This window comes from Apium graveolens, chromosome 9 (assembly GCF_009905375.1).
Source record: "Apium graveolens cultivar Ventura chromosome 9, ASM990537v1, whole genome shotgun sequence".
Taxonomy (NCBI): Eukaryota; Viridiplantae; Streptophyta; class Magnoliopsida; order Apiales; family Apiaceae; genus Apium; species Apium graveolens.
Window position 1 is genome coordinate 278,745,989 of NC_133655.1, and position 26,594 is coordinate 278,772,582.

The 26,594-nt window shown below is 32.7% G+C and overlaps 3 protein-coding genes and 1 pseudogene across 5 annotated transcripts; 1 reads left to right on the top strand and 3 right to left on the bottom strand.

Annotated features, from left to right (window-relative positions):
* The first annotated feature begins 788 nt into the window (after window positions 1-788).
* On the top strand, window positions 789-6,123 carry LOC141686897 (choline-phosphate cytidylyltransferase 1-like). Its single transcript, XM_074491990.1, has 8 exons — window positions 789-1,022; window positions 1,509-1,622; window positions 1,837-1,932; window positions 3,996-4,038; window positions 4,303-4,458; window positions 4,564-4,644; window positions 5,473-5,571; window positions 5,695-6,123. Exons 1-8 carry the CDS (start codon window positions 889-891, stop codon window positions 5,848-5,850), a joined length of 879 nt encoding a protein of 292 aa, XP_074348091.1. The 5' UTR covers window positions 789-888; the 3' UTR covers window positions 5,851-6,123.
* Window positions 6,124-6,579: 456 nt separating this feature from the next.
* On the bottom strand, window positions 6,580-9,712 carry LOC141684523 (polygalacturonase QRT3). 3 transcript variants are annotated; one of them, XM_074489542.1, is made up of 4 exons: window positions 9,579-9,712; window positions 9,297-9,392; window positions 8,919-9,149; window positions 6,580-7,814 (listed from the first exon to the last, which is right to left on the bottom strand). In XM_074489542.1, the coding sequence occupies exons 1-4, from the start codon at window positions 9,690-9,692 to the stop codon at window positions 6,753-6,755; spliced, it is 1,503 nt and encodes a 500-aa protein (XP_074345643.1). In that variant the 5' UTR covers window positions 9,693-9,712; the 3' UTR covers window positions 6,580-6,752. The 3 variants fall into 3 exon arrangements, with proteins under 3 accessions (XP_074345643.1, XP_074345642.1, XP_074345644.1); XM_074489543.1 differs by having other exon boundaries at window positions 6,582-7,814; window positions 9,560-9,655; XM_074489541.1 differs by having other exon boundaries at window positions 9,297-9,712.
* A 6,466-nt stretch (window positions 9,713-16,178) lies between these two features.
* Window positions 16,179-18,745, bottom strand: LOC141686416 (polygalacturonase QRT3-like; annotated as a pseudogene).
* Window positions 18,746-23,432: 4,687 nt separating this feature from the next.
* LOC141686674 (polygalacturonase QRT3-like) lies at window positions 23,433-25,540 on the bottom strand. The gene is made up of 3 exons (XM_074491718.1): window positions 25,181-25,540; window positions 24,836-25,081; window positions 23,433-24,668 (listed from the first exon to the last, which is right to left on the bottom strand). The coding sequence occupies exons 1-3, from the start codon at window positions 25,352-25,354 to the stop codon at window positions 23,664-23,666; spliced, it is 1,425 nt and encodes a 474-aa protein (XP_074347819.1). The 5' UTR covers window positions 25,355-25,540; the 3' UTR covers window positions 23,433-23,663.
* Between the last annotated feature and the right edge of the window lie 1,054 nt (window positions 25,541-26,594).

A 26,594-nucleotide genomic window follows, 5' to 3' on the forward strand; every position in this document is an offset into this window, starting at 1 on the left:
ACATTGTTGTTGCAGAAATTAATAACAAATTTTGGACGAAAAAGCTACAAACTGTTTTTAAAATTCCAAAACTGTATTTCCGAAATATGCTTTTGTCATAAAAGTTACTGTTAGAGAAAGTAATGTTCCTCGTACTTTTGGAAAAACTGCTTTTTAGTTTTTATGGATAGCACATACTTATTTAAACATCAAATCTCGTTAAAATTATTATTATTTTTATATTTCAATACAGTGATTTACTATATATAAACATTTAAATATAAGTCGTTTTACTCTTTTTAAAGCATAAACGATCTACTCTAGATTTATTTTTACGACCCATTAAATTTATGCATACATTTATCATTACAAAAAATAGTGAACAAGAAATATGTGATGACAGTCGGCGACTAAATTTTAGTGTAATTTAACTAATTCTCGACGCAGTTGTTGATTGAATAGAAAAATTTTGATTACCTAAAACATATTTTAAATGTACGTTAGTACAAATTACTCCCTCCATCCCTCTTAATTTTTTATATTGGGAGATGAGGTTCGACACACATTTTTAATATTTTTATTAAATATTATTGCATAATTTTTTTTAGATTTTTTTCTTTAAAATAAAAATATTATATCCAAACTTTTATACAGAAAAAATATTAAAAAATAAATTACGAAAATATATCTTTAATTACCTTACAATACCTATCAGGTGAAAAATGAGGGTGATGGAGATTGGAGATAGTACAATTTTTAAAAATAATATAATAAAGTTATGAGGGTATTTTGGGAAAAAAAGACATTGTGAGAGAGATCTTGGGAAAGACAACTCCACTGCAACACTCACTATTAAATCATCCTCAATCTATCAAATCATAAGCAGTAGTAACTAGTTAATCTAGTATCATGGCTGCTTCAAATCACAAGGTTTATACCATGAATGAGCCTCCAACAGACAGGCCAGTTCGTGTCTATGCAGATGGTATCTATGATCTCTTTCATTTTGGTCATGCCCGCTCTCTTGAACAAGCCAAAAAATCGTAACTTTCATATCTTACTCCATTTTTTCTTGCTTAATTTTCAGTTGGGTCTTCACAAGATTCATTTTCTTGATCTGGGTTTGGTTTAGTTTTGGTTGTGTGTTTGGTTTTGATTGTATTTGAGATGGGGTGGTTCTTGAAATATTCTTTTTTGCTTGCGGAATGTATTTGGGAATTTTGTGTATGTATATGTTGTATAGAGATAGTATTTGTGTTCATGATTTCATTTTTTGTTTAGTGAATTTATGCTGTATGGTGTATTGCTATATTTTTTGCTGTTCAGGGGAATTTGTACTGATTAAAAATCGAAACTTTGATTGAGTGAACACTTTTGTGAATGTCGTGTTGTTTATTTCGATTTCATTATTGGATGACTTAATTGGAAATTATTGATTTGTTTAGTTATGTTTGTGGCGTGTTTTGATAAAAGACTGTTCTTTTTTTTTAGTATATACTTTTTTAAGATAGTATTTTGTTAATGTGTAGGTTTCCGAATACTTACCTGCTTGTTGGATGCTGCAATGATGAAGTTACCCACAAATTTAAGGGCAAAACTGTCATGACTGATACGGAGCGCTATGAATCCCTTCGTCACTGCAAGTAAATTTTGTTTGGAGAAAATATATAATCTTTCAGAATTGTTTCTATATTTTCTAAGTTTTAGTTGTCGGGAACCTTTTAATGTTTCAATCTTGTTGTGTGTAACTTTATCATTTCCTTAAAAGGGATATTACGATATGTTGACACATTTCAACAGTGTATGTCAATTGACATCAGCTTCCTTGGTAATGATTTTGTGATCCTTTGTGTGCAGGTGGGTAGACGAAGTTATACCTGATGCGCCGTGGGTGGTTACAATAGAGTTTCTTGACAAACATCGGATTGATTATGTGGCACACGATTCTCTTCCGTAAGTAGCTTTGTTTCAGAAATAGTCCTTGTGTTGGCAGTTCTTGTTAGATATTCTCTATTAAGGAGTAGGTGTGCATCCTTTAATGTTCTAAATCATAAGCAGTAATTAGAAGAGTCACATACATTGCTGATGAGTTGGGAGAAGTATGTAGGCAAATTACATATTTATGGAGTCTGTTCTATTGGATACTTGTATAGTTAAACATTTGACTACATTCTTCTTTCATGAGATCTATTCTTATGTGTACATTTTGCAAAACCCGGAGCTGAGTATTCATTAAACAATTGTATTCTGATTGTTTAGAGATCCGATTCACTTAAAATATGTTTGTCGGACAACTAATTTAATAGAACGGAAATATAAGGTTCATTGTTGTCAAAAGCGCGCCTTGCGCGGCGAGGGACAACCAAGATGGTTCGACTACCATGAGGCGCATGCCCTTGGCGCGACTCATCTTTAGAGGCGAGGCAAGAGACATGTCTCTGTTACTTCTCACTTCTCATCTCATGCATATCATGTATAGACAACACACAGACGCAAACACTAATACAACTAATGTAGACTGAAATACATGAATAATATTTTTTATTTTATTAATTTATTAATTTATTTATCTGTCTTATGTAATATGTTTTATCATTTGTGTATGTAATCATCACTTAGTTTACTAAATGAAATAAATATATATATAAATAAGCATATGTTTGTTAAATAAATATTGATCAAATAATTAATTAGTTCAAGATAAAAATATTAAATAAGTAATGAACTGTATTAATTAAGTCATGCTCAGTACATTTAAAATAGAAGAAGCTTAATACATACTATTAGTTATTTCACACTTTTTTGTTCCCTTCTATTCATGCGTACAAATTTATAGTATTTTCTTTGTTACTTCTAATTTCTTTTCATGAAAGACTAACTAATTTTGTATACTATAATCGTCATACTCATGTTTTATACTTTAAAACTAAAATAATGCATACTCTGTGGGAAATGACTCTTGATTTATGTCTTCTTTTGGATGATGTTTATCTTCTTTTTTTTACATTATGTGCCTCGCCTCTCGCCTCATCACCTAGGCACCACGAACCCTTGTACCTTAATGTGCTGCGTGCCTTAAATAACACTGATTTGGTTCAATAAATTTCTCGGCTATTAGGTTCTCTACAGTTTTGAAACACTAATCATATTCACTCCGTCCCTTTCATATTGACTAAAAACATGTTTTTAGCAATTTACTATACGTACAATTTATTTTCTATATTAACACTCGAGCATGTATCATATTCATAAAATTTAACATATGTAAAGTATTATCTAACTTAATAATGCGGGGGAACTTTTTGGGAAAAAAAATATAGGAAATGAGGTCGAAATGAATGGGATGGAGGGAGTATATCGAAAGGTATAATTCCTAGCTTTTGTCGACTGAAGATGAATGTCTGAACCTTAAATGCTGGGCCTTGATATCTAAACTTTTGATTGTGAGTAATAAATATTGGTGTTAGAAATGGGGTTCACTTCTGTACCATACCCTGTATATAGCTCAGAATACTGCGCCTCCTGTATATTGGCAAACTTTTGCTGGTTAGGTCAGTGGACCTTGTTGTTTTATTTGGCCCCTGGGTTTCTGGTTGGTAAGTCTGTAATATTTCAATTGAAAGTATCAACAGCAATTGGATACCATTTAACTATTTTTATATTTTTTAGTGCTATAATTGTACAGAAATAAGCACATGAGAAAATCTATAGAACTCAATTATGTATGGTACTTAGAAACAATTTCCCTGTACAACACAAAAGGAGCAAAAGAAGGTAGTGAATAGGAACTAAAGAGGTAGTCTTAATGAGTGTGGCTAGCAATCAATAAACAGTATTGCAATTCACTAGAACTAGAGGCACAGTTTGGTTTCAGCAAGTACTCACCATCATCTAGGAAGGCTTTTAACCTTTACATGTGAATGGCGAATACAGTTAAAAGGTTATGGACACCTACTATCTAGGTGGATAATGTCTTTGTATTTGCTAATCATTTCTTCTTTTGTTTCTGTTGCCAGGTATGCTGACGCAAGTGGGGCTGGCAAGGATGTTTATGAATTTGTAGGTTAAGCTCATAGGGTACATATGTCATATGTGATTGTGTATGGCCTTTAGAATTCAGTCTCTTGTTTACTCTGTAATAGCATGTATTATTTCTAGATGATTACCTGCTAGAGTGCTTATTATAGTCTTAACCGATTAGGTCACTCACCTTGAATTTTGGAATTTTCACTTTTTTCCTTTCTGCTGCTCCATTATCTGTAATACTTCTGTTTCTTTGCCTAGAGTATATGAATACGAGTATTATGGAATTTTCTCATGCAGGTCAAGTCCATAGGAAAATTTAAGGAGACTAAACGAACTGAAGGAATCTCCACATCAGATGTCATAATGAGAATTGTCAAAGATTACAACGAGTATGTGATTCGTAACTTGGATCGGGGTTACTCAAGAAAAGATTTGGGTGTTAGCTACGTAAAGGCATGTCCACGTTTCAGTAACCCTCAAACTTATTTCCTTGGTTATATATTGTACAATATTCTACTAAAGAAATTATATTGTAAACTCTTTATTTCTTTTTATCAGGAGAAGAGATTGAGAGTAAATATGGGGTTAAAAAAATTGCGGGAAGAAGTGAAGAAACAACAAGAGAAAGTGGAAGAGAAGGTACCAAAGTTTTGCATAAGCAAAATAATAAGTAAAAGTTGGTGAAAAAATTGATCATTACATTCTCTTTGTGAAATGTTTTTCATTGACTTCATATACAGTAAGACCATCTTAAGCTTAATAATAAATAGAGCATATAGTTTATAGTTTACATAGGTACAACAATTTGTTAGCCTGAAGATTATTAATGTTATATGTATTTTAGTATCTCTTCAAGTGGTCTAGGAATATCTACCTGAGAATATAGTTCGTCAACTCAATTAAGGACTCTTGTTGTGGTTTGGAGAAAGTATGACTATAAAAATAAAAAAAAACATTTGTGTAGTCTTGGTTTTTCCTAAATATAGAAGATCACATAGGTTTATGGTAATCTTTAATAACTTTTCCCTATCTAATCTAGGCCTTCAAGTATATAAATCTGAAGAGCTTATCGGAAAGACTCTCTGCCCTCTATTTGTGTTTCTCAAAATAATATAAGCACTTAGGCTCTTACTCAGCTGGAACGTTTTGACATCTTCAACAGTACTCTTTATACCGTCTCCTTATTATTAAAAAGTTGAAAAGGTAGTGGAGAGAGTGTACTTTCAAAAATATGCAAGTTAAAACAAAATAAGCATCGGAAAGAGGCTAATAAATAATGAGGGGGAACATTATCGTCATTGTGTTGCCAAGGCAACGGCATGGCGCCCTAGTCACCATATTCTCCAGCCTAGGTCTGTTTGTCAAAAGCTTAATCTTTAGGGGTTTATTGTTATGTTGTGAACAGTAATGAAGTTATGTCACTGATAGGTTGAATAACTTGTGATGTATGTATTTTTGATGTTCCAGATGCAAACAGTTGCAAAAAATCGTAACATGTGGGTGGATAACGCTGATCGCATGGTTGCTGGTTTTCTTGAGATGTTTGAAGAAGGCTGTCATAAAATGGTTAGATCCCCCCCCCCCTCTCTCACATCCACACATTTTTTTCCTGTTAAAGTTGATAGGCTTTATACTTTTACATATATACATGTATAATTAATTTTATATGATCCCTTGTTTCCTTGTTAGGGAACTGCCATCAGAGACCGAATTCAAGAACAATTGATGGTGAAGAACACGGAGGATTATGACGATGACGAAGATGACGAAGATTATTATGATGCCAGCACTGATGAAGATTATGATAAAGGTTATGACAACCGCGACATTGATGTTAACCAATAAGTTGCAGTCAAAGGTTTCTGCAAATAAGTTGATGTTATACTATTAGGATTATCTTTTTTCGATTTAACCTCCATAATTGCGCTGTTGCGCAAATGGAGTTTCTGCTTGAACTTCCAGAATCCAGATCAGTGTTGCTACATGCAAGCAGTATAGCCAAAGGTTTGGAAAGCTTAGAGTTGCATGTATATACTATAACAGAAGTTTCTGTGAAATTGTGCCGGGCTATGCAGATTATATAAGTTGCTAATTATGCGCTGCATTTTCATTTATTTATTTTTTTGTGTAATATCACCTTCGTTAGGTTATATCAGGTGGATATTTGAGTAATGATAAGCAAGTTGGACGGTTTTATTTGTTGATAGCAATTTTTTTTTTTTGAAATAGAACAAGAACACAACTCTCTGGACAAGGTATGCTAAAAATTTGTAACATGATCAACTTCATCTACACAACTTTTAGCAACAGAACTATGTCAAGTGTGAATTTCTTTTTAAGAATGCTCTGTTATACTACTTGCATATGCATTTGCTTGTCTTCCTCTGTACAAAGGTTCATAAAGTACAAAGCATGCACTGACCTCCAAATTTCTGTTTCTTACTTTAGTAGTAACTTTCTTGATTCTTGTTCAGTTATTTATTGCTTTATTAGATAATTTCTGTCCTTTAAGCATCCTTTAGTGCTTTAGCAACTTGGGTAATTGCTTACTTGAGCAATGTCATTGATCTGAAACAAGATCAGCAGTTGCTTTTGTTTGAGCTTCTGGAAATTCAAACAGAATCAAAGTAGTCAAACATCAAGTCCTGACACAATTTAAACCATAAAATGAAATAGAGAAGCTTCCCATGAACTTTTAAACTGAAGTATCAAAATTTTCTATGATGAATTAAGACAATTCCTGTCTCTTACATGAATAAATTCGACTCTCCAATCATATTATGTTGATCAACAACAACAGAAACCACCCCATTCACCGGTTTCTCGCTCCCTACCACCACAACATTATTCGATATATTTGTCAAAACATGTGCCGGAAACACCCCAGAAAATCCATGAGCATAGAATGAATACTGAACATGATTTATCTGGTTAGGAAACACCAGAACTGATGAAAAATCCGCAATCCATTCCGTTCCATTTCCGGGAACTGTCATCTTCCCCACCGTCGATCTCAAACTCATCCCGTTTACATTATTGTTATCGATCACCACTTGATCAATCTTCGAAAATGTACCGTCTAAACTAACTATCGGTGTCCAAGTATTCTTGCCATAATCAGTGAACATATTGTTAACTATGGTTAAACCCGATATTCGACCATTAATCGACTTCAATACAATGTTACCTCCTCCCAGAAAAAATCCGTTAATAACATGAACTTGAGAAGGATCCTCCATGACTATCGAATTGAAATCTAAATAACAATTATCTAGTCTTGTTAGTGGGGCTTTCACCAGAATTCCGACACCACCAAAATACTTAGCTTTGTTGTAACAATGTACACCCGTAATTATATTAGCTTCGCCTCTTAAAGTGATTCCGATTGCTGCTGAGAAAATGGCAACATCCGTAACTGCATTATCGTTGCTCGCGAGATCAATGCCAGTGCCTGTAAAATATTTTTCGCCTCTATCACCTCCAACGGTTGGATGTTCTCCAAGAAAGCAAGTTGAAATGAAGGTTTCATGGCCATTTTGAATAAGTATGCCTTGTGTTGTGAAGTGGAGAAAGAAACAGTCCGTTACACGAATTCGAGCTGAGTCGAGCACAAACAATCCGCCTCCTTGATAACCAGAATCAAAAAGAATGTCGCGAAATACAATGTCCTCATAGTATATTCCATCAGTCTGAGCCTTGCCCTCTTCTACTCCGTCTGTATCGCGTTTCACAGAATTTGGTGACCATAATTCAACAAGATGTCGATCACTTGGAAATGTATCTGAAGCACGCAAAGTTCCTCCTTGAATCTGACATCCAAGTTATCCACACTAGTTAGTTTTAAAGCTTCAATATATGATTCTATACTAGTTTATCAGAATTTAAAGTTAACAGAATCAAAAATTAACTATAGTGGAAGATATCTTAGTTTTGCTTTAATTCAGTGGACTAAGTATTAGGTAAAGTTTTTACTTGATTAACTCTTGACCTATAATTTCATAAGCTGAGTATTCACTATGGCGACGAGTATAAGATTATGTTGGGGTTTTTCTTTATTCTGACAATTTAAAATTTTTCATGAGCAGTTTACTTAACACACTAAAACCGTTTTTCTGGTACTTTTGCATAATGATTATGGAAATATTTTCCCAAATATATCCGGGAATGGATAATTCTTTCGCTCTTTTGCAAAATGATTATGAAAATAATCTCCCTAATCCATCCACGGATGGAGTAATAAGATCTGCGCACATCCCACATATACCAACTTACATTAAATATTTTATGTTCATTGGGGAAAGATGCAGAGCAAGAGTAGTAAATTACTAGATTTAGAAGTTGGTTGGAAAGTAGTAGAAGGTGTAACTAATTTTGAGAATAAAGAGGCCAGACCCCTTTAATGTTATGAGAAAACCAATAAATCTGTGAGCTCTATAGCTAACATTAACAATCTAACACACACACCCCCTTTCTCCCCGGGGCCCCATGCATGAAATCCGCTCATTTTAGAACTTGGCACATGCTGAAATGGCACATGCTTTTGTTCGTTTTCTTCATTTTCTTACATCTTTTTCTCTTGCAATCTGTGTAAAGAGAGTTGAAGCAAGTGTTACTTATGTAACTGTAGTTTTAGCATCTGCTAACATGCGCAACAGGACACAGTTGATAAGGTTCACATGAAAATCTACAAGACTATAGTACAGTACTAATGTAAATTACAATAAGAAGTCTAAAGTAGTACAAGAAAAAACAGTGTGCTAAAATGAGCCATTTGTTCCCCAAAGAAAATGATCTGCACTTAGGAGTTTTTGACAGACAAGGTGGATGTGCGAGTATGTTCAAGGAGATAAATAATTACTCCGTAATCTGTAATTAAATAAAGTAAATGAGAGATGGGATATAGAAAAAATTACCACTAAATTGCCAGCACCAGGTGGAAGTCTTATGGGTTTACCAATCTTGAAACTCACACCTTGTAAATCAATAATAACACCTCCCAAGTCACTCACTCCTGGCAACAACTGGTGTCCATCATTTTGCACCATGAGTGCATCAGCCACTGCATTCAGTATTGCATCACTGCTATCTTGCACCCCACTCGGATCTGCTCCATACCCTATAGGATAAAACACCCTTCCACTGCTCTGTAAAAATACCATTTTTTATTTATGTTAAAAAAAATTCACAACAAAATCTTTGATACACATTGTGGGTGTGCATGTGTGTACAAACGTTGACGGAACCGGAATTTAAAATGACATTTTTGCGGTCTAGTTGGTGGATAAAATTACCTTTGGTGTGTCTTGGATTGGCAATGGAGCTGTAACAGGGGCAACATTAGGGGACATAAATTTTTCTTCAAACCTTTTTTGGAATTTGTAAAATGCCTGTTGTTTGGATAGTGAACAAGAAGATTCTTGTAAGGACAAAAAAACAAAGAAGAAGATGGTGAACAGAGTTGAGGAAGAATTAGAGAGAAGCTTTGTCATTGTTTTTGACAAAACAGAAGAATGTGCAATACAAACAGAAGAAAGTAATACAACAAGTAAATTACGTTTGAGAGACGCACGTACAGGCAGATAGAGATAGAGAGTATTTTGGTTGTGTTTTGGCACTTCTGGCTTTAATTTTTGGACTAAAGCTGTGAAGCACTGCCACTGCAAGTTACTATGACTGTTAGCGGACATATATACAAATTGTAGATACATATTACATACACACATCTTACATTTTTTTTTTCGATGGTACATACATCTTACATACTTAGGTGTAGGGTTAAATGTTATGGTTTAAATGGTAAGTGGTGGTTGAACTCCCGACCTCTTGTAATATCTCATTTATTACCCTATCTGTTTTTTAATATATGATTTTTTTTTGAATTTTTTTTTTGTGAATAAAAGTTTTGATCTCATATTTTTATTAAAAAAATTTCTTAAAAATAATAATTCTAACTATGTATTAACCCTCCTAAATATGTGTGTCATAAAATCAAACGTCATATATTAAAAAATAGAGGGAGTATAAGTTATGAGTTTGATTCCTGACATGTGCACGTGTTTTTAATTATAAAAAAATGCATGGCGTATATGAGTTAAAATTTCAGTGAGCTGCTTGCTAGAACTCCGCTAGTAAAAAAAATTTATTTGGCTCGATAATAATCGAGCGAAGCTCGAGCTCTCCAATTTTTTTTGAACTGAACTCGAGTTTCGTGAGTCTTATCGAGCCTCTACTATTTTTAATATTTTCTATTATAAATATATTTTATATAAATATTTAATTACATTTTATATATTTTATTGAATTGAATTCGAGCCGAACAGATCATATTTCGAGTTTTTGTTAATATTGATGAAATTAATTCGAACATTTGAACCGAACTCGAACCCATCAAATTTTTTACAAGCCGAGTTTCGAGTTTGAAATTAAGGAATTGGTCAAACTCGAACTTGGGACCAAAATTTTTAATCGGATTCGAGCTGAGCCCGAAAGTATTCGACTCGGCTCGTCTTGACTACACCCACATACCATGTATTGTAAACCAAACACATGTACAATTACATTTTATCTAGGTTTATACGGGAACCCATAAAAATATAATAATTTATAAATACTAGAGAAATTACTCAAAATACATATAATTTAATACTTACTTTAAAAAAAATGTCATTTTTAAACTTATTTAAAAAATATAATTTTTTTAGTTTCATTTTCAAAATTGCGGTTGCAACCTCATCAACCTATTATACAATTAATTTCAAATTAAAAAAAATTGGTTATAGGGTTGCATTAGTCACGTTTTAAATTTGTAATTGAATCAACCTTGATATCAATTATAAAATTTTAAGTAAAAGTTGCATTTTAGATTGTGGAAGTTGCAAACCGTATTTTCGAAGATAAAACTTAAAAATTGTGCTTTTAACAATTATTCATATAAAATCGTATTTTTGATTTTTTTTATAAAAAGTTGTATTTTTAAGAAAACCCCTTAAAACTATGCATTTATTATAAATGATTACATCGGGTAGGCTACCGAACTGATCAAGCGAAAATTAGGTCAAATTTTGTTTTTTACAAAAAATTTGTTTTTTACAAAAATTAGTCAAAATCGGGAAAAATCGGATTAATTGATTAATAAACAGTCGTATTGGTAAAAATTTGAAAAAAATATTTAGAAGAATAACAAAATAAAAAATATAAATTTGTAAAAAAATTAAGAAAAATAATAATCTCGTATACATATTTAATATTTTAACTGATTAAATAATAATTTTTTTTATTTTAAATTGATTTCACATCATAAGTTAGATGTTAAGAATTATATTTGCTTGGGATATTTTCTATAATATCATCGTACAATTGACTTTTCCCGCTAGTACCATCAATTTATTAGTTTCTACTCGTTTTAACTTTGTACATTTGGTTTTCTATTCGAATTAGCCCGTGTTAGGTAAAATGTAATATAAATGATTTTGGTTTGAAAACAAATTGCATATTTGAATTATTTGTGAAAAAATACATAAACTAAATTCTTAAATAATGTAAAATGAAGCAATATGAGTGAAATATTAATGGTCAAGTTTGATTATGAAATTTAAATATATCTCACTTATTTTAACTCCGTTTTACAAGATTTAAAGATAAATGTATTTTTTTTGCAAAGATTCGGTGCCCGTTTGGGAAATATTAAAATAACTAACTTATGACTTTAAATCAAATATCCGAAGTGAAAAATCAAATATATACGGTTATCACGGGTAAAAGCCCATAAATTGATGGTACCAACACGAAAAACCCAGTCTACGTGGTATCATAGAGAATATCCCTATTAACTTTAATAATATTTCATATTTTAAATTTATTTGTATAAATATTAATAAAAAATATATATGTATAATCAAAATAGTAAAATAATTACATGTATTATTATTTATAAATAAAAATAATATTAAATTAATTTTTATTAATCACTACGATTAATCCCCGATTATTCGATTAATACGTAGACATGGCCTTCATCGATTAAATCCGATTTCCGCTTTTTACTCCCAAGTCGGATGTGCATTATCTTTATCCCAATTTAGAGTATTTAACTGGCCTTTCGGGGCCATGGTTGAATATGAATTTCTCATTTGTTAAGATTAAACTGGGCTTTTGTTTCTATATTTCGGAAAATGTTATTTTGAGAGTTTCTTTTTAATTTTTAGAGCGAAAAAATGTGAAAAGTGAGATTATCCTTATATTCAAGTTTTCAGGTTTTTTATTATAAATGTACGATCAATATTATCATTTTAATTATTTTACTATTACAATAAAAATATAACTCTAAAAATAACATATAGTAAAACCTTGATAAATTAATACATTTGGGATCATGAAAAATTATTAATTAATCGAAATATTAATATATTGATAAATTAATAATTTATTAATTTATCGATATATATTATTTAAAATTTTATAACATATACAATTCTCAGAATAATAATTTATTTTCATCTATTGAATACTTAAAATAACATTAAAAAATATTTATGAATTTAAGTAAATTAAAAGGATTCACTTATTTAATTAGATTACGTAATGTCCTGAAAGTTCTCAAAATGGTTCAAGTCAGACCCTATTTTTTCTAGACCAGTCTTGTCCTATTTACCACAAGAATAAAATGATCTTATTTAACTAAGTATTGGAACCAGTCTCACGAAAAGATGTTCTTAAAGCAACAATTACATTACGTAATTTTCTTTTGTAATATGAACTTAGTACGCCAAAACTCCATAATGGATTAATAAAGATTTAAGATGAAGTACAAGACGAAATCATTTTTAAAAAAAAATATGTTACAATTGAGGCTTACTATAAAAGTGTATCCTATAAATCTATAATTTTGATGTATTATGCAACTATTAATTTATATATTATATGAGATTTATATGCATTAATAAAAAATATTATTTTATAAAATTTAGCATATTATTAATTTAACATAAAGGGTCCGGCTCGGAATTATAACAAATTATTAATTTAACGAGATTATTAATTTATCGGATATTAATTTATCGAGGTTTTACTGTATCCGTATACTTATTGTTATTTCTTCTTGTTATAAATACTAGAAATGATAGCTGTCAAAATGTTATGGCCGATCTCATTATGTTACGAAAAAATATAAATTTGCAGTTCAAAATGAAAAGTACACTAGTCATGTTATACCGCTAAGGAAAAATGGAATCTGATTACTCACTTTAATCACAATATATATAGACTATTGTAATAAAAAGTAAAGTCGACAATCCTTGTGCTTTTGCCATCTAATATTTAGCTTTCGTTAATGTTAGTTTTGTCCAAATTATTCCACCGACTTTGAAAAGTGGGGTACATGATATATATTTTAAAAAAATATTTATTCTATTCATTTTATATTATAAAATCAAGTTTTTCCAGATTAGGTAAGGGTTCATTTGTTAAATCTGAACAATAATTTCTGAATGGTTAAAATTCTGAATTAATGATTAATCTGAATGTTGTTATTGTTTGTTAAATTAATATTAAATTTTTCTGAACGATAAAATTATAAATGTTAAATTTTCTAATATCTAATTTATTTACTTCATAATTTTGTCATGTTCTATATTACTCATATTAATTTTAATTTAATCTAGGTATTACTAATTTTTTGGTGTGAATTATAATAAGTAAAATAATATGAACATTTATAAATATATATATATATATATATATATATATATAATTCTGTTGAGAAGCGACTTTTAAATATGACAAATGTTGAACTAGCAAACACAATATAATAACTATAATAAAGTTGATTGACCATTGCTACAGTTTTACTTTTTTTTTGCCTGGACTAATCTTTAGTATAACTCAATATAAGAGAGTTGTGGATGCATTCATGAATGGTTCACCTAAATTATTTACGGTGACCGATTCAGAAGTGGTTCAGATAAACACTAGTCGTCCAGCTAAATAAAAAAATTTCAAAAATCACTCGTCCAGTTCATGGTGATTCATTCCTCCTTAAACAATTGGCCCCTAAGTAATTCTTTTCTTTATTGCGTAACTTACTCCATTCATAATTTTGGTGGTTTTTATAAAAAAAATTACAATTGGAAAAAAACATAAAAATCTCAATGAAAAGTATATTTTAAATAAATATTTTTAGTTTTCTAAATAAAATAATAATAATTTTGTGATTATTGTTATAAATTAATAGTTCTTGAATCCTCGATAGAGGTGAGCATAAAAATTCGAAAATCGGATTATTCAAATTTTCGATCCCATATCCGATTTATAAACCCGATAATTAGAATATTAGATTCGAATAATTCAGACCGGATATTCGATCTATTTTTTATATAGATTCGGATTCAGATCCGGATCATAACTTTTCATAAAACTGGATCCTACCGATTTTTTATTTTTCCTAATAAAAAATTAACTTTATATATAAATACATGATAAATGATATTTATTTTAAAATTTTTAAAAAAATATTTAGTGGCGGTATGACTCTTTGTCTGTTAGAATTTTAAAGTTTCATGTTAATATCTAATTGTCTTATCATTCTTTTCTCTGTATCATCAATAAATTTGATATAAATGTGTAATAATAACAAATTTTATATTGATCAAACTTGCAGATTTGACATAAATGATAATAAAAAATAACAATTTATATTTGACATGTATTCTAAATACTGAATAACAACAAATTTAATACATGTGTGTAATAAATAATATTTTTATATTGATCATGTTTGAAAATTTAGAATTGATATTTATAATAAATTGATGTACGTTTCACTATTTTTTCCAACTAACAATATAATGACAAAAATATGGTTTCTTATATCATTAGTTTCACAACTCAAATATATATTAACTATCATGTAAATCGTAATTTTCTTAAAATAGAATTTTAAATTGGATTCGGATAATTCGATTTTTGATTCAATTTAATCGAATATCCGAATATCCGGTTAATTTGATCCGGATACGGAATATGATTTTAATAATCCGAAAAATTAAATTTTCTGTTTAATTTTTTTAAAATCAGACCGAATATGCGATATTGCTCACCCCTTACCCTGTTGGTACTTGAAGAGAGATGAAATTAAAAAAAGGGGTATGACGACCGAGAAAAGGAAGCGTAAAAGATTGAATCTGCGATTTAATTTGAAATACAAAACCGTGTTAAGAAAAGAATGATAAAAATAACAAAAAGATTTTACATGTTTCTTTTGGTTATTTTAAACACACAAAAGTCTATTTTCACCTAAACACGTTGTCAGTGAAGCTTGCCCTAGAAAGTAAACTACCTGCATTTCCCAATTTAATCTTCAACAAATTACCTTAAGTTTAACCATTAATCTTTTATTAGTTCTAATTAATTATTTACAAATTAAATTATATTCTACATTAAATAATTTTGTCCTGCTCGACTATAAAATAATTCCGACATGTCAAGTACAAAAGTCAAAACCGGAATCTCTTGTTTCTAACTCGTAACTCTACGAAGACCGCGACGATCACTAAAAAAATAGTGCTAGAATTTTCAAAAATTGATTCAAAAAATATTTCATATTATACGTGTCATGTTTTATTGGTGGTGCTCGCATTAATACACTCATAGTCCATTTTATATTTAGTAAAAAATATCTAATAAGAGATATGACATATTATCGTTCAAAAATCATTTTGAGAAAATTTTTGGGAATTTTAGAGAGGCCTCAGACTATTAATAAACCATTAATAAACTTAATCCAGTTACTTATTCGAGATGCGGACCATTAGGCATAGCTAACGTACAACCAAGTCCAATCCCAAACCCAGCCCAATTGATTATCCAACTGCAACTGCAACATTTTTCATGCTGCAATTATCATAGTTTTCAATTCTTATTTGCTACTTTCTGCACATGAATTGAAACTTGTCTAAGCAGAAAATGAAAAAGGCTGCAATTTTATTATGTACTCTGTAGTTATTGATTGGTCTTTCACCTACTGGAGTACATGTAACAATTACTACTACATTTACATGTTGAATCAGAACAACTAATTGTATAGATCACTAGATTCTACCAATATATCACTCACTGATCCACAAATACAGTAACAAAATATAAACCTGTAAAAATCCGTTCTCTAATACCTTGAGTTTTTAGAGTAACTTGTTCCTTGACATGGTATTAGAGCTCAGGCTAACATTTGCTTTAACAGGCGCATTCTACTGGACAACAACTTTATTATCTCGCAGAACATGATTAGGAAAGGTATTTCCTTCTGCAGAAAATGAATAATGCACGGATTTTATACGATTAGGAAACAGAAAAGTTGGATTAAGATCAACAGTCCAGGTTGTATTAGCTGCATTGTTTCCGGTGTCTGTACCTCTAGCAACTGTTGCCTTAATACTCATCCCATTGGCAATATTCCTATCGACAATTATTAGATCAATGTCGCTAAAAGGCTTTTTTCCTTCGTCCAATTGTACAATGTTTACTCCTTTATTAGACCCCGAGAACATGTTATCAACGATGTTCCCATAATTTTATATTTCTAGGATCAAGCAACTCGTGTTCAATGAAAATGGCTCCCTCTTTGGTGAGATTATATGAGCATCTAAGTAGTAAGCCCACCCCAAGATGAACTTGTTTTAGTTGCATATCATAAGGGGCCGGTTCCTCATGTGCCTAAGAAGCCGAGGCCCACGTGCAATTCCATTTATTGATTTCAGAAGAACAAACCCGTCCCCTAGAAAGAAACTACTAGAAATGTGAAGTTGTACAGGGTCTTCCGCGACAATTCCTGTATAATCAAAGTAAGAGTTTATGATCCTAGTTTGAGTTAAACCAGGCAATTTTAGTGTTATCAGATGTAATTAAGCATAAGATTCTGCAGATTTGGTATGAACACCATAGCTAACCATTTATGACTGAAAAGATATTTACAGTGTTCTCAATTCAAGAAAGAGAGAATGATATGTTGTAACTAACTAACTGAATCTCCTATCAGGACCACATATAAATACTAACTAGTGTATTTACAAATATATCCAGAGGTGTTATTTTATTGCTGTTGTAATGCTGATGTAGTCTGTATCTCAGCATTTAGATATAGGGTTAAATATCAAAGTGGTCACCGAAGTGACGGCCATATATCAATTTCTTGATTATAGTTATCGGGGTCTCTAATGCACCACTTTAGTAGCCAATAATGACAAAGCTGTTAAATGTTAACTGTTGACCTAACGGAAAGTTAGGTGGCATAGTTGACTCTTCTGAATAGAATTAAAAAGATAATATTAATTCAACATGTACATCCAGCTAAGCTATGGTATGTATCTATCATATATACAGTATGTCTGTATGTTTATATAAGCCACATCACTGAATGTTCGGGTCTTCATGTCAGCAGTTTAAGTATTCAACCATGCTAACTTACAGATAACCAAAGCAGCAAGGAGAATTCACAGCAGTTCTAGGGATATAATCTTAAGATTTTATCATAATAATTGTTGAGAATACTGAGAGGTCTGACTTCTGAGTGTGTCAACAAAGGCGGACATGTGCACAGGTGTGCCAGCAGAAAATCCATGTGTACACAAGAGAGCTAGTTGTCATTCGAGCCCGCTGTCAACTCACTCAAACAGACTTTCCCTCCAAAAATTAGTTACAGAGACTGATAGAAAAGTGTAACCTAGAGATAAAGCCTACTATTTTAAGGTGTTAAAACTTTAAATTGCAGAAATATATGTTATTTAGAAATATAGTGATGCAGTTGTCGTTGTTCCTACAACATTTTCTGTGCCCATATCTCATAAGGTTGAGGGCTCGATTTCAGTCTTACCACATGATATAGGTAATATTGGTGGGTATAATATTGGTACTTGCACGTTTCTGTTGCTGCTCAACGGTGGGCCCTCTGAGTTGGTGACCTCTACTCAGGTTGAAAACGATGGACATTGTGAGTTACAGTGAACTGCCTGTCTTTGTTGTTTCACGTTCGGCCAGGGAGATATAGATGAGTGAAAATAGAGGTAAGAGTGAACTGGTGAAGAGTAAAAAAAAATTTAAGCTTAGTTCAAAACTCTTGAGAGGAAAGAATTATAAATTTCTTAAGCTTAGTGTCACCACTACCCATTCCTTCCTTGATATACTCTTCTCCACTACTGATGCAACATTGAACACAACCTTGGTGCTGATATACGTTTGTGTATATATCTGTTATATATGGTGGTCAGATGTGTTGTTACATATGGGTTTACTACTTGTATTTATATAAATAGAAAATCAATATTTATCTAGTCACTTGCCATCTAATCCTCTGTTATTGTCTATTTAAACAAATAAAGTATACACGTCACGGTCAAAAAATTCCCGTCTGGTCAACAGTTAAAAATTAACGGGTACGTCATTACTCGCTACTAGAGTGATGCATTAGAGACGCCAATAACTATAATCAAGAAAGTGATATATGACCGTGACTTCAGTGACCACTTTGATATTTAACCCTTTAGATATATGATATATCCCTGTACCCCCAAAGCATGTCGCCTTATTTTATCAATGTACCCCGGAAATTGTACTAGCTGGGCAGCTTTTAAGGATCCCTGTTGCAGCTGAAAAAATAACCACATCAGTGACAGCATTGTCATTTGCTTAGTGCAGTTCCTGAGAAGTTTTTTTCTCCATGGTCTCCACCAGCCGTAATGTGTTGACCTATCATGGCCGCCTTGGACAAAAATACAAAAGCTAGTGAAACCAGTAATCAAACAATTATCAATGCCAGTTCTAAATTTTACAACTTGAATTATTGAGACTACACCTATTTGTATCACACCATCTGGTGCTACTGCTGGTACCACCACTTCTGCATCACAAACTACGGCTGTCAACACTAGTGGTTAAGATAGTTACAGAATGTCCACCTCAACATTTTGTTTGTATATAAACCTGATTGTAAACAAGCACAATGTATGAATTCATTTCATCTCATTACTCAATCAAACTATTCTGTTTTACTTTCTCTCTCAACATGAATTCAATGTGTATGAATTCTCTTCTTCATTTCTGTAAATACATTACTCAGTGATGAAGAAAGCTGGCTTTATCATGGTATCAAAGCAGAATTAACGATCAATCCGCATCTTCAAGCAAGCTTCTTCTTCATGAATTCAAGGTGTATTCGATCCAATTAGGTTATGAATCTATTCGTGATGTATTCTATCTGTTTCATCGTTTCTAGTGATTCGGTGATGAACTCTGTCTTTGTTTGCTAAATTTCACTTTCATTACTCTTAATCTTCTTGTGATTTAATCACGTTCTAGATCTCAATATTCATCTCAATCGTGTTTCCAAAACTGCTTATTGTTGATACACAAAGTCAAATTCATCCATTATTTCTGTAAATCGGAGTGAAATATCACGAATTCATGGCCTCCTCTAGTAGTAATCCATGGACAAGACCTTTTGTATCAAATCTTGTGTCAAATCCGAGTCCAGATCCTTCTAGTGTGTTCTATATACATCCGTCTGATGCAAACACTACACAACTTGTATCAGTCAAGTTTAATGGAACATGATATAGTAACTGGAAACGTTCTATTATGTTGAGTTTATCTGCTAAGAACAAGCTTGGTTTTATTGATGGAACAATTACTAAACCTAAAATTGGAACTGTTGAGTGCAAATTTTGGGAACGCTGTAATGATTTGGTATGTTCCTAGTTGTCGAACAACCTAGATGAATCTATATCTCGAAGTGTGTTATTTTTCAAGACTGCTCGTGAAATTTGGCTAGACTTGAAAGATAGGTTTGGTTATGCATCCATGACACAAATTTTTTCAATAGAATAGCAGCTTGCTGATCTTACTCAAGGCTCTAAAAGTGTGTCAGATTTTTCACTGAAATCAAGGCGTTGTGGGATGCTATGAATGATATTCAGCCTATTCCCTGCTGCACCTGCAACAAATGTACTTGTAATGTAACACAGAGAGTGTTGCAGATGCAACAGGATCACAGATTGTTACAATTTATGATGAAGCTTACTGACAAATTTGCTACAGTGAGGGGTAATATTCTGATGTAGCAACCATTACCTTGTCTTTCTAATGCTTTTAGGATGTTTTTTCAAGAGGAGAGACATCAGGAATTATCTGGTTTAACTACACAAACTGAAACACTGGCATTTGTTGCTGATAATAAGAGGAATTATAAACCAGGATTGTCTTTTTCTCAGAAACAAGGGGCTGCAGGCAGAGGTTATCCCAATGTGACTCAAAATGCTTATGGTGGAAATACTGGTGGTTCTAGTGGTTCAGGTTTTAAGAAACTTAACAATTATTACTGCACTCATTGTAAGATTTATGGACATAGTCTCGAAAGGTGCTTCAAGATACATGGTTACCCTGCTAATTTCAAAAACTACAGAGATAAGAAGGTTGCTGCTACTGTATCTCATAATCCTGCAAGCACTTAAGCATTTGAGCCTACCAATTCTAATGATGTTCCTTCCTTCACACCTACCCAGTATCAACAATTGGTAGAGCTTCTTAACAAACAAAATAATTCTTCTGCTTCCTTCAATTATCAGTCTCATCATGCTATGCTAGCTGGTAAGATTTGCTTGTTAGTTGATAATGTTTCTAGTACGAATTGGTTAGTAGACAGTGGTGCTACTGATCACATTTGTTCAAACTTGAGCTTATTTCTTACCTATAAACCAGTGATTGGTCTTTCTGAATTTATTGTGGTGCCAGATGGTAGAAAAATCCTAATTCTACATATAGGTTCAGTCAAGGTCAAAGATATGATTCTTCATGATGTTCTACACATACCATTTTTTCAATATAATTTGATTCCAGTCCAGAAACTTTGTACTGATATGCAACGCACATTTACTTTTACTGGTACTGACTGTTTACTGCAGGACCATTTGCAGAAAGAGAAGCCAGTTCTTCTTGGTAAATATCAAGGTGGTCTATATTATACTTCTTTCAATGAAGCTTCTATTGACAGATCAAGCCTTCTCAGTATTAAAGAAGATGCAAGTTTGGTTATTCAGTCTCACAAAAAGGCTATAAAGTCTTGAATCTCACTAATAATCATCTATTTGTTTCTCGGGATACTTTCCATTCCATTCTCAGACTAATGCTACTATTTTTTCATCATACATCTATCTTCCTACTGTAACAACTTCTTGTCTTGATCCCACTGATCAATGCCATGCTTCTGCTTCCTTGGATGTCTTATCAAATGATATTCCCGATGTTTCCCTTCCTGAACATTCTGATCCGTCTTCTTCTACATTATATGATCTTAGTGATTCACCTGACACCAATATTAGTCAATCTCCTGTCCCTATTTCTCCAGTTTCTTTAAGAAGATCTAGTAGGACACATAAACCACCTGCATATCTTGATTCTTATCAATGTTTTACTGTTGTTCATTCGAAACACTAGTGTAATTTAGTTCAACTTGCTCCTTCTGATTCTGTTTTCAAATGCACCATTGTTGAGCCTAGTTGCTATCAGGAGGCAGTTTCTAACCCTTTTTGGATGGCAGCTATGCAAGCTGATTTGCAAGCTTTACATGACAATCACACATGGGATTTAGTTCCGCTTCCATCACATAAAAAACCTATTGGTTCGAAATGGAGTTTTAAAGTGAAACTTAAGTCTGATGGGACACTCGAACGCTATAAAGCCTGTCTTGTTGTCAAGGGATATAATCAAAAAATTGGCATTGATTATGCAGAAACATTTTCTCCAGTTGTAAAAATAAGCACTGTTCGTACTCTTTTGGCATTGGCTGCTTATAAAAAATGGCCTCTTCACCAACTAGACGTTAACAATGCTTTTCTGCATGGTAACCTAAAATAGGAGGTGTATATGCAAGTCCCAGAAGGTGTTCCTAATCCTCATAACCTTGTTTGTCTTCTTAAAAAGTCTTTGTATGGTTTAAAGCAGGCTTCTCGGGAATGGCATGAAAAACTGCTTGAAGAACTTCTTTGTCAGGGTTTTACACAATCAAAAAATGATTATAGTTTGTTTGTCAAACGGTCCAATGGTTTTCTCTGTGTTGTGGCTGTATATGTTAATGATGTGATATTAACATGTGATGATGTTCATGCTATTACTCAGCTTAAATCACACTTGGATGCTCTTTTTGGTATTAAAGATCTTGGCAATCTTCATTATTTTTCTTGGTATTGAAGTTTCTCATTCTCCTGATGGTATTGTTTTATGCCAATGAAAATTTGCAAAGGAGTTATTAAATGAAGCTGATATTGATGTTTCTCATCCTGTCTGCACACCCCTTCCTATTCATCTCAAGTTATCCAATACTGATGGTATTTTGCTGTCTAATCCTGAGGTATATAGGTCTCTTGTTGCCAAATTTAATTACCTTACCTCCAGATCTTTCATATACTGTTCAAACTTTGAGTCAATATATGCATGCTCCTAGAAATACACATTTTTCTGCATTACATCATACACTACGATATGTGGCTGGTACTATTAATCAGGGTATCTTGTTAAAAGCTTCAGATCAGCTTAAGTTGCGGGCTTTTTCTGATGCTGACTGGGGATCTTGTGTTGATTCTCGGCTAACTATTACAGGGTATTTGTTGTTATTGGGTGATTCTCCCGTTTCTTGGAAATCCAAGAAACAACATACTGTGTCAAAATCCTCTGCAGAGGCTGAATATCGTGCAATGGCCTCTGCAGCTGCTGCAATTACTTGGCTTGTACGTTTGTTGACTGAACTTGGTGTCTCGAATCTTCAACCAGTTATGCTTCATTGCGACAATCAATCTGCCCTGCATATTGCTCGAAATTCGGTGTTCAATGAGAGAAACAAGCACATTGAGCTTTATTGTCACTTCACTCGTGATAAAGTTCTCGAGGGACTACTGCAACTTAACTATTTGCCTACTCGCTTTCAGCTGGCTGATGTCCTTACTAAGGTGTCTCCTTCTATTCAGTTCAACACTTTGTTGTCCAAGTTGGGTCTGTATACCCTTCCCAACTTGCGGGGGATATTGAGACTACACCTATTTGTATCACACCATCTGGTGCTACTGCTGGTACCACCACTTCTGCATCACAAACTACAGCTGTCAACACTAGTGGTTAAGATAGTTAGTTACGGAATGTCCAGCTCAGCATTTTATTTGTATATAAACCTGTCCAGCTCAGCATTTTGTTTGTATATAAACCTGATTGTAAATAAGCACAATGTATGAATTCATTTTATCTCATTACTCAATCAAACTATTCTGTTTTACTTTCTCCCTCAACATGAATTCAATGTGTATGAATTATCTTCTTCATTTCTGTAAATACATTACTCAATAATGAAGAAAGCTGGCTTTATCATTCCTCCTCTCCTCATATTTGAGTCTAACATAAGGTCTTTTAAAGTCACATATTCATAATTTTACTTTAGTCCTGAAGAAGATGGATCTGATAAATCAATTAGATAGCACACATTTGAGGCTAGCTAACTCTTTGTTTCCTTTTGTACATTCGGATCACTCAATAGTTGTTGGTACATATAAAAAATATTACACATGTTGAATGAGAACAAATAAGAGTAGCATCTTGGCAATCTTTCGAGACCTTGATTTCTATTCTGGCCTTCACTGATCCACAATCACAGAAATGGTTGCTTGAACAGGCACATTCGACTGGACAACAATTCGATTATCTGTCACATTACGTAAAGCATGATTAGGAAACGTATCTCCCCCTGCTATTAACGAATAATGTACGGATTTTACACGATTAGGGAATAGCAGAGCTTGATTAAGATCGACAGTCCAGGATGTATCATTTGCATCATTTCCGTTCGTTGTACCTATAGCAACTGTTGCCTTGACATTCATTCCTCTGGCGTTATTCCTATCAACAACTACTTGATCAATGTCGTTAAAATTTCTGTTTCTTTCGTCCAATTGTACAATGTCTACTCCTTTACCAGACCCCGAAAACATGTTATCAACAATGTTAACTCCACGTGCAACTCCATTTATCGATTTCAGGACAATAAACGCGTCCCCTAGAAAGAAACTACTAGAAATGTGAAGTTGTACAGGGTCTTCTGCGACAATTCCTGTATAATCAAAGTAGGAGTTTATAATCCTGGTTTGAGTTAGACCAGGCAATTTTAGATAAATCCCTGTACCCCCAAAACCCGTCGCCTTATTATAGCAATGTACCCCAGAAATTGTATTAGCTTGGCCGCTTATAAGAATCCCTGTTGCAGCTGAAAAAATAACCACATCTGTTACAGCATTGTCGTTTCCGCTCAGGCTTATTGCAGTTCCAGAGAAGCTTCTTTCTCCAGGATCACCACCAGCAGTGATATGCTGGCCTAAGAAAGAGCTTCGAATGTAGGTCTCATGACCGCCTTGGACAAGAATGCCATAGCTAGTGAAATGTGTAATGTAACAATTATCAATTCCAGTTCTGAGTGATTTTATAACTTGAATTCCTCCTCCCCTGAAGTTTGAGTCTAACATAAGGTCTTTTAAAGTCACATATTCATAATTGTACTCTAGTCCTGAAGAAGATGGATCTGATAAATCAATTAGGTAACCATCTGTTGGAAAATCTTCCGAGGCTGTTAAAGTTCCTCCTTGTATCTGTTCAAAATGCAAAAATCACGTCACTATAAAAAATTAACAATTGTTTACGACAACACTTTTTGTAACAGCACAACAACTTTTAACAGCAATCACAAAAGAACATTCGGTGTCCGATAAATAATATATACAAGTATCTGATTAAAAGAATGTGAAGTAGTATATACCATGAGGTTACCTCTGCCGGCGACCGGCAGCCTTAAGGGGCGGCTAATTTTGTAATTTCCACCATCGAGATCGATTCTTGCTCCTCCGAGATTAACAATATTCTTGTACAAGATTCCGTTCCCCGGATCTCGAGCCGCATCAGAAATTGCATTAAGAATTTCAGTTGTACTATCATTTTTACCACTTGGGTCCGCACCATAAGATGTCACATGAAACACTCGTGATGACCCTTGTGTCTCACTTACCTATATCATCATCAAATAACATAACATCAAAAAAAATAAAATAAAATAAAAAACTATGAATAAAATTAAAGAAAAAGATGAAAAGTATTTAGGACTTACTTGTGATGGTGTTATTGATTGACGTTGAGCAAAAGACTCTTTAAAAGCTTGCATCTTGTGTACTTGTTTAACGTATTGGCTGCCGGAAAAACGATATTCCGGCAACAAACTATCCCGGTAGGCATGAGCTATGATCATGCAAATCAACAATATCAAAACCCTTAACATTGTCATTGTAAGTATCGTCTATTTCTCTGTCTCTTTGGCTCTCTCTCTCTCTCTCTCCCCCCGTCCCTCTCTCTCTCTCAATCTCTCTCTGTGTACGTATAAGAACTAGAGAGAGCTAGGTTTGAGGAGAAGGGCTTTAAGCCTTTAACAATATAAATTAAGAAGAAATGACAACACTGGTGCAGGTATTTATAGGAGAGAAGAGATTGCACATATTTGAGGCTAACTAAAATAAATGTTTTGATGTTACATTTTATATTTTGGATCATGCAAAACCAAGAGTAACGGTATATATCGTCTTAAGAAGCATGCACATAAAATATATACATCACATCACCATGCATAATGTCTGGTTTATTCATAAATATATTTATTTACATGAGTTTCAGTTCCATATTTCTATTATATTGTTCTATCTGCAGTTACAAATTAGTCTGCAGTTATTTCTTATTTACTCATTTTTTGGCATGAAGCTTTAATTTTGTATGGGGTGACCAACTTTTAACTTAAAAGGTTCCTAACAGAGATGAGATGACATGAATTAAGGGGTCATTAGTTGGTTTGTCGTGTGATTTAAGTTTAAATGATTTTGTATTGATAATTGATGTGATTATTTGTTTGAAATTTAGATTAAGGGTCCAAGTGTCCAACTGATCAGATAGACCAGTAAATTAGAGCTTTGATCTATTTGGGTAAAACTATTAGAAACATGGTAAAAGTCACATGTACACTTCAGAATGTAAATAATTTTATTTGACCGGTAAATTACCAATTATCGTAAGATGGGTAGAATTTTAAATAAATGCTCCTGTTTTCAATTTCTTTTTGTAAAAATATGTAAAAGTTATGTATAAAGTTAAATTATAAATTGAAAAAAGTTGAGATTATAAAGTTACATATGAGGTTGAACCGTAACTTTGGTTTGACGAGATTAGAGGGGGTAATGTTAGAGCATATTTAGAAACATCCATGGTAAAAGTCACATGTACACTTCAGATTATAAATAATTTTATTTGACCGGTAAATTACCAATTAACGTAAGATAGGTAGAATTTTAAATAAATACTCATATTTTCAATTTTTTTGTAAATACAAAAATTTTTATCTCTAAATTAAATTATCATCAATTGAAAACAGTTGAGATCATAAAATTACATATTAGACTGCACCATAATTTTGTACCGTAATTTTATGTTGACGAGATTAGAGGGGACAATGTAAGAGCATAATTACAATTAGCATATCA

Coding starts and splice junctions, on each gene's coding strand:
- LOC141686897 (XM_074491990.1), top strand. CDS start 889: ATGGCTGCTTCAAATCACAAGGTTTATACCATGAATGAGCCTCCAACA. Junction 1,623..1,836: donor GAATCCCTTCGTCACTGCAA/GTAAATTTTGTT, acceptor CTTTGTGTGCAG/GTGGGTAGACGAAGTTATAC. Junction 4,645..5,472: donor AAGAGAAAGTGGAAGAGAAG/GTACCAAAGTTT, acceptor TTGATGTTCCAG/ATGCAAACAGTTGCAAAAAA.
- LOC141684523 (XM_074489541.1), bottom strand. CDS start 9,692: ATGTCCGCTAACAGTCATAGTAACTTGCAGTGGCAGTGCTTCACAGCT. Junction 9,150..9,296: donor CAATCCAAGACACACCAAAG/GTAATTTTATCC, acceptor GTATTTTTACAG/AGCAGTGGAAGGGTGTTTTA. Junction 7,815..8,918: donor CTGGTGCTGGCAATTTAGTG/GTAATTTTTTCT, acceptor CTTGGATGTCAG/ATTCAAGGAGGAACTTTGCG.
- LOC141686674 (XM_074491718.1), bottom strand. CDS start 25,354: ATGACAATGTTAAGGGTTTTGATATTGTTGATTTGCATGATCATAGCT. Junction 25,082..25,180: donor AATCAATAACACCATCACAA/GTAAGTCCTAAA, acceptor ATGATGATATAG/GTAAGTGAGACACAAGGGTC. Junction 24,669..24,835: donor CCGGCAGAGGTAACCTCATG/GTATATACTACT, acceptor CATTTTGAACAG/ATACAAGGAGGAACTTTAAC.